The sequence below is a fragment of the Triticum urartu genome, chromosome 3 (genome assembly GCF_003073215.2).
Source record: "Triticum urartu cultivar G1812 chromosome 3, Tu2.1, whole genome shotgun sequence".
NCBI lineage: Eukaryota > Viridiplantae > Streptophyta > Magnoliopsida > Poales > Poaceae > Triticum > Triticum urartu.
The window spans coordinates 41,611,302-41,619,797 of NC_053024.1; the positions used below are offsets into that span (position 1 = coordinate 41,611,302).

Sequence of the window (8,496 nt, forward strand, 5' to 3'; positions counted from 1 at the left end):
TGAGTCAACACCAAAAACGGTCAAAACCGAGTCCGGGGACGAACCTTATCCGGTTTCGGTAGTTAGAGGTGCAAGTTGTTCGGTTTTGAAGTTGAGGGACCAAATCTAGACTTCACCAAGAGTTGAGGGACAAAAGATATACTTTTCTCTTTCAAAAAAAAAGTAGCCTCTAACTTCCAAAAAAATGTAGCCTCTAACTATAAGTATACGGGACGCTCCATTTATGCCCCTTCCCCCCCTTGGATTCCCTACCACCAATCCTCGTTTTTTTCCTTTCAAGAGCATCTCACACCAAGCTAACAAGCTAGGTTCTTCATGGACCAGCACCACCACGGCCAAGCTCCCGCACACGGCGGCGGCCGCAGCAGCGAGGGGGGCGAGCCGACCACGACACGGTCCCGGTGGGCGCCCAAGCCGGAGCAGATCCTGATCCTGGAGTCCATCTTCAACAGCGGGATGGTGAACCCGGCCAAGGATGAGACGGCGCGCATCCGCCTCCTCCTCGAGCGCTTCGGCGCTGTCCGTGACGCCAACGTGTTCTACTGGTTTCAGAACCGCCGCTCCCGCTCTCGCCGCCGTGCCCGCCAGCTCCAGCAGTCCTGCGGCGGCACCGGGGACGCGGACCAGCTCCCCTCCAACGCAGCTGCCGGCCATGGCTACCACGCCATCGGCACCTCTCCCTACAACACCATGCAGTACGGACAGCTGGGCGGCGGTGTTTCGGCGGCCGCGGCCGCGGTCAACACGGCGCCCCGTTTCTTGGTAGACGACGCCGACGGCGGAGACGATCTTTTCGCCATCCCCCGGCAAATGGGCCTCATGGCACGCGGTGGCGAAAACCAGTATGGTTACACGGCTACCGACGCATCGCAACTAAGCTACCAAGCAACTGGTTAGTAGTAGTTCTAGTGGTTCTACATTGTTAGTATAGCCTGAAGCCATCAAGCAAAACCATGCATGCCTCTGCATCTTGCTTCTTGCATGAAGAAAGCTTGCAATACATAACTGATGATCATATGCATGCGTGCTAAATTGCTTATGAAAATGATGGGTGGGTGGGTATGAATTCCAGTTCCAGGGACGACGATGCCGGTGTTCATCAATGGCACGGTATACGAGGTGCCAAGCACCGGCGCATTGGACGTGGCAGGTACGTTCGGGCCTGACGTGATTCTGGTGCACTCCTCCGGCGAGATCCTCCCAGTGAACGAGCGCGGCGTCCTCATGAAGAGCCTGCAAATGGGCGAATGTTATTACCTGGTAATTAGTTACTTCTTGTGCTAACCAAAGTTAATTGGTTCTAATCTTCTACTATTTCATTGAAGAATCAACATAACTATTTACTCGATCGTTCGATCGTTCCTTGATGTGCTTGCAGGTATTCAGATCGATCTAATTAATTAATCAGCTCCATGTCTAGCCGATTAGAAGAATCAAGTCTGCATATGTACGCGAAATGCAAGGAAGCATGCATCTTGTAATCAAGCTTCAATGAGAGCGATCTTATTGTCAAGATCGTATCAGTGTGTGTACTAATGTTGTTCTTGCTCTCCATATCGATGTATGTTACTATCTCCGGATGATTCGTCCCCTTGAGAGTTCTTTCCAGTGTTGGAGATGTTGTAGCAGCTTATTTTTCGAGCATCTTGGCGAGGCAAGGGCAGGAGCTCTGCCATTTCATATAATAAGAAGATAGTTGCTCGATTTTAATTGAAGAAAACCGGGCAAAAACCAAAGTACACAAACACTAAACACATAAAAAGGAAGCTAGAGATTGTGGGTAGGGTTTAGACTAAAACACACGCTAGGCGCTAGCATCCGTTTAGTTTTGGCGGTAAGGTTTTGACTAACACACAATAGCATCTGTTTGAGAGGTAGCAGCTTGAGAAATGAGTTACCAAATCATACTGTTAGCATTCATTTGGTTCCCCCACTTTTTTTGTGGGAAATTTTTTTAATCTATTCATTTTCAATCATGGTAGTACAACGAACACTAGAAATAATAAAAATTACATTCAGATCCGTAGACCATCTAGCGGCGACTACAAGCACTGAAGCGAGCCGAAGGCGCGCCGCTGCCATTGCCCCTCCCTCGCCGGAGCTGAGCAAACGTTGTTGTAGTAGACAGTCGGGAAGTCATCGTACTAAGGCCCCGTGAAACCAACGCACCAGAACAGCAACCGCCGCAGATGAAGAGTGTATATCAAGAGAATCCAACCTCCACACACCCACCGATGATGCTAGAAGAGTGATATAGCCCACATATTATCTGTGAGTGAGTCCCTTCACGCCATATTTGGTCATCGCTAGCAAATACTCACACACTATGTGCACACTATAATGTTTGTTGAGTCGGTAACACAATACGGAGTCGGAGCTCGGGTGCTGATTGTATACTACCCAGCAGCACTTCAATGGGATGGGAACTTGATGCTCTCGGATTCTGATGCACCCTATATGCGTCAAAAAATTTAGTAATTCAAAAAATGTTCAAAAATTTATAAATATTTTTTGAAATCAAATATGATTAGGTATTCTACTGGTATAAAAAGTTTGGACAAGAAATGATTTATTTGGACTTCAGGGAAAAAAGAAGAAGTTTATGACGACAATATAGCGTGTATAGTACTTGTATATAGCATTTCTTGCCGAATCTTCGACCTAGGATACAATAAAAGTCTTTCTCTGACGAATCTTTTTATACGACTACAATATTTGATCATGTTTGATACCAAAGAAGTTTCGGGATTTTTTGAACTTTTTTTGAATTACTAATTTTTTTTTTGCATATAGGGTGCGCTGGTACCCAGATTCTCCTTTGTATTTTCCCACTTCAATGCCATTACCTACATGGCAGAATACGAGTGTTTGCTAGTATGTCTTCTAGTAGCTTCTGCCCTTGGCATTTCCTCCGCCTTCTGGTGAAAAGGAGATTCCCAGTTTGTGGTGAGGCGAGTGTGCAAGTATTATCAGTCTCGGACAAGAGTATGGTACACAGCTTTCAGAGGTTCAAAAGTTTCAATGGGGGCTCGCGGCTCTGAAGTCTGGTATATCCCTTAGAGTTGAGTAGCTGGCCGACTAGCTTCCTCTAGGTTTCCATGAACATTCTAGGTCTTTGTTGAGAAGCTCCTCAAGTCATTGGTACTGCAAACAATCAAAGTAGATGAAGTGGTCATGGTCCAAGAGACCTATCAATCACATGCGCCATCGCTACGGTTAGACGCATCAAAAAGTGTCACGGGGAGACTTGTGACACTACTCGGTAACGATTTAACAAATAATCATGGATGAATCCAATCTACACAGCCAAAATGATAGCAATAAGCTCTCTCCAAAAGTGGAAGGGCCTTTTGAGGTAGTTAGGGAGCTTGAACCAGGGAATACATCATTGCCAACATTAAAGGCAAGGTATACCCTTAGAGTGGGAACATCAAACACCTTAAGAATCGCCCATTATCAAGTAACACCGCTTATCCACCTCTCTAAAAAAGAGAGGTTGTTATGAGACACCAACTGTTGTCACGTCTCTACTGAAGCAGTGAAGGTATCTTTGTGTAATCTATCTACCCTTCACCCGGTGGTAGAAAAATCTCCGCCTAAAGATTAGGGGCTAGATGGGAAGGAAAGACAGGTACCTCTTGTCACATTCTTATTTATCAATGAAATAAAAAGGCAAGTCCTTTCAAACTTGGACTCCTTAGGGTGTTGGGGAACGCGGTAATTTCAAAAAAAAATCCTACGCACACGCAAGATCTATCATGGTGATGCATAGAAATGAGAAGGTAAGAGTATTGTCCACGTACCCTCATAGACCGTAAGCGGAAGTGTTATGACAACGCGGTTGATGTAGTCGTACGTCTTCACGATCCGACCGATCCTAGTACCGAATATATGGCACCTCCGCGATCTGCACACGTTCGGCTCGGTAACGTCCCACGAACTCTCGATCCAGCTGAGTGTCGAGGGAGAGCTTCGTCAGCACGACAACGTGATGACAGTGATGATGAAGCTACCGGCGCAGGGCTTTACCTAAGCACTACGACGATATGACCGAGGTGGATTATGATGGAGGGAGGCACCGCACACGGCTAAGGGATCAATGATCAACTTGTGTGTCCTAGGGTGCCCCCTACCCCCGTATATAAAGGAGCAAGGGGGGAGGTCGGACGGCCCTTGGGGCGCGCCAGGAGAGGAGGAGTCCTCCTCCTAGTAGGAGTAGGACTCCCCTTTCCTAGTCCTACTTGGAGGAGGAAGGGGGGAAGGAAGGAGAGGGAGAGAAGAGAAGGAAAGGGGGGCGCCGCCCCCCTTCCCTAGTCCAATTCAGACTAGAGGGGGAGGGCCGTGCGGCCCTGCCTTGGCCGGCCCTCTCTCTCTCTACTAAGGCCCGTGTTGGCCCATTAGTCCCTCGGGGGTTCCGATAACCCCCCGTCACTCCGATAATTATTCGGTGACCCCTGGAACTCATCCGGTGTCCGAATATAGTCATCCAATATATCAATATTTATGTATCGACCATTTCGAGACTCCTCATCATGCCCGTGATCACATCCGGGACTCCGAACTATCTTCGATACATCAAAACACATAAACTCATAATACCGATCATCACCGAATGTTAAGCATGCGGACCCTACAGGTTCGAGAACTATGTAGACATGACCGAGACACGTCTCCGGTCAATAACCAATAGAGGAACCTGGATGTTCATATTGGCTCCCACATATTCTACGAAGATCTTTATCGGTTAGACCGCATAACGATATACGTTGTTCCCTTTGTTATCGGTATGTTACTTGCCCGAGATTCGATTGTCGGTATCTCAATGCCTAGTTCAATCTCGTTACCGGCAAGTCTCTTTACTCGTTCCGTAATGCATCATCCCGTATGTAACTCATTAGTCACATTGCTTGCAAGGCTTATAGTGATGTGCATTACCAAGAGGGCCTAGAGATACCTGTCCGATACTCGGAGTGACAAATCCAAATCTCGATCTATGCCAACTCAACAAACACCATTGGGGACACCTGTAGAGCATCTTTATAGTCACCCAGTTACGTTGTGACATTTGATAGCACACTAAGTGTTCCTACGGTATTCGGGAGTTGGATGATCTCATAGTCATAGGAACATGTATAAGTCATGAAGAAAGCAATAGCAACAAACTAAACGATCAAGTGCTAAGCTAACAGAATGGGTCAAGTCAATCACATCATTCTCCTAATGATGTGATCCCGTTAATCAAATGGAAACTCATGTCTATGGTTAGGAAACTTAACCATCTTTGATCAATGAGCTAGTCAAGTAGAGGCATACTAGTGACACTCTGTTTGTCTATGCATTCACACATGTATTAAGTTTCCGGTTAATACAATTCTAGCATGAATAATAATCATTTATCATGATATAAGGAAATATAAATAACAACTTTATTATTGCCTCTAGGGCATATTTCCTTCAGTCTCCCACTTGCACTAGAGTCAATAATCTAGATTACATTGTAATGATTCTAACACCGATGGAGTCTTGGTGCTGATCATGTTTTGCTCGTGAGAGAGGCTTAGTCAACGGGTCTACAACATTCAGATCCGTATGTATCTTGCAAATCTCTATGTCTCCCTCCTTGACTTGACCGCGAATGGAATTGAAGCGTCTCTTGATGTGCTTGGTTCTTTTGTGAAATCTGGATTCCTTTGCCAAGGCAATTGCACTAGTGTTGTCACAGAAGATTTTCATTCGACCCGATGCACTAGGTATGACACCTAGATCGGATATGAACTCCTTCATTTGCTGCTTCTGAAGCAGCTATCTACTCCGCTTCATACGTAGATCCCGCCACGACGCTTTGCTTGGAACTGCACCAACTGACAGCTCCACCATTTAATAAAAACACGTATCCGGTTTGTGACTTAGAGTCATCCGGATCAGTGTCAAAGCTTGCATCGACGTAACCTTTTACGACGAGCTCTTTGTCACCTCCATATATGAGAAACATATCCTTAGTCCTTTTCAGGTATTTCAGGATGCTCTTAACCGTTGTCAGTGATCCACTTCTGGATTACTTCGGTACCTCCCTGCTAAACTAATAGCAAGGCACACATCAGGTCTGGTACACAGCGTTGCATACATGATAGAACCTATGGCTGAAGCATAGGGAATGACTTTCATTTTCTCTCTATCTTCTGCAGTGGTCGGGCATTGAGTCTGACTCAACTCCACACCTTGTAACACATGCAAGAACCCTTTCTTTGCATGATCCATTTTGAACTTCTTCAAAACTTTATCAAGGTATGTGCTTTGTGAAAGTCCAATTAAGTGTCTCGATCTATCTCTATAGATCTTGATGCCCAATAGCTTCACCGAGGTCTTTCATTGAAAAATTCTTATTCAAGTATCCTTTTATGCTATTCAGAAATTCAGTATCATTTCCAATCAATAATATGTCATCTATATATAATATCAAAAATGCTACACAGCTCCCACTCACTTTCTTGTAAATACAGGCTTCTCCAAAAGTCTGTATAAAACCATAAGCTTTGATCACACTATCAAAGCGTATATTCCAACTCCGAGAGGCTTGCACCAGTCCATAAATGGATCGCTGGAGCTTGCACACTTTGTTAGCACCTTTTGGATTGACAAAACCTTCTGGTTGCATCATATACAACTCTTCTTTAAGATATCCATTAAGGAATGCAGTTTTGACATCCATTTGCCAAATTTTCATAATCATAAAACGCGGCAATTGCTAACATGATTCGGACGGACTTAAGCATCGCTACGGGCGAGAAGGTCTCATCGTAGTCAACTCCTTGAACTTGTTGAAAACCTTTTGCAACAAGTCGAGCTTTGTAGACAGTAACATTACCGTCAACGTCAATCTTCTTGAAGATCCATTTATTCTCTATGGCCTGCCGATCATCGGGCAAGTCAACCAAAGTCCACACTTTGTTCTCATACATGGATCCCATCTCAGATTTCATGGCCTCAAGCCATTTTGCGGAATCTGGGCTCATCTTCGCTTCCTCATAGTTCATAAGCTCGTCATGGTCCAGTAACATGACCTCCAGAACAGGATTATCGTACCACTCTGGTGCGGATCTTACTCTGGTTGACCTACGAGGCTCGGTAGTAACTTGATCAGAAATTTCATGATCATCATCATTAGCTTCCTCACTTACTGGTGTAGGAATCACTGGAACTAATTTCAGTGATGAACTACTTTCCAATAAGGGAGCTGGTACAATTACCTCATCAAGTTCTACTTTCCTCCCACTCACTTATTTCAAGAGAAACTCCTTCTCTAGAAAGGATTCATTCTTAGCAACGAATATCTTGCCTTCGGATCTGAGATAGAAGGTGTACCCAACAGTCTCCTTTGGGTATCCTATGAAGACACATTTCTCCGATTTGGGTTCGAGCTTATCAGGTTGAAGCTTTTTCACATAAGCATCGCAGCCCCAAACTTTAAGAAACGACAACTTGTGTTTCTTGCCAAACCACAGTTCATAAGGTGTCGTCTCAATGGAATTAGATGATGCCCTATTTAACGTGAATGCAGCCGTCTCTAAAGCATAACCCCAAAACGATAGCGGTAAATCAGTAAGAGACATCATAGATCGCACCATATCTAGTAAAGTACGATTATGACGTTCGGACACACCATTACGCTGTGGTGTTCCAGGTGGCGTGAGTTGCGAAACTATTCCGCATTGTTTCAAATGAAGACGAAACTCATAACTCAAGTATTCTCCTCCATGATCGGATCGTAGAAACTTTATTTTCTTATTAAGATGATTTTCCACTTCACTCTAAAATTCTTTGAACTTTTCAAATGTTTCAGACTTATGTGTCGTTAAGTAGATATATCCATATCTGCTCAAATCATCTGTGAAGGTGAGAAAATAATGATATCCGCCGCGAGCCTCAATGTTCATTGGACCACATACATTAGTATGTATGATTTCCAATAACTTTGTTGCTCGCTCCATTGTTCCGGAGAACGGAGTTTTAGTCATCTTGCCAATGAGGCATGGCTCGCAAGTACCAAGTGATTCATAATCAAGTGATTCCAGAAGTCCATCAGAATGGTGTTTCTTCATGCGCTTTACACCAATATGACCCAAACGGCAGTGCCACAAATAATTTGCACTATCATTACAACCCTGCATCTTTTGGCTTCAATACTATGAACATGTGTATCACTACTATCAAGATTTAGTAAAAATAGACCACTCATCAAGGGTGCATGACCATAAAAGATATTGCTCATATAAATAAAACAACCATTATTCTCTGATTTAAATGAATAATTGTCTCGCATCAAACAAGATCCAGAGATAATGTTCATGCTCAACGCTGGCACCAAATAACAATTATTTAGGTCTAAAACTAATCCCGAAGGTAGATGTAGAGGTAGCGTGCCGATGGGGATCACATCGACTTTGAAACCATTTCCCACGCGCATCGTCACCTCGTCCTTAGCCAATCTTCGCTTAA

General features: G+C 44.5%; 1 protein-coding gene across 1 annotated transcript; it reads left to right on the forward strand.

Moving 5' to 3' along the window:
* The first annotated feature begins 260 nt into the window (after positions 1 to 260).
* Positions 261 to 1,583, forward strand: LOC125547855 (WUSCHEL-related homeobox 10-like). Its single transcript, XM_048711605.1, has 3 exons — positions 261 to 892; positions 1,073 to 1,260; positions 1,379 to 1,583. Exons 1-3 carry the CDS (start codon positions 316 to 318, stop codon positions 1,394 to 1,396), a joined length of 783 nt encoding a protein of 260 aa, XP_048567562.1. The 5' UTR covers positions 261 to 315; the 3' UTR covers positions 1,397 to 1,583.
* Positions 1,584 to 8,496: the final 6,913 nt, after the last annotated feature.

Coding starts and splice junctions, on each gene's coding strand:
- LOC125547855 (XM_048711605.1), top strand. CDS start 316: ATGGACCAGCACCACCACGGCCAAGCTCCCGCACACGGCGGCGGCCGC. Junction 893..1,072: donor ACTAAGCTACCAAGCAACTG/GTTAGTAGTAGT, acceptor TATGAATTCCAG/TTCCAGGGACGACGATGCCG.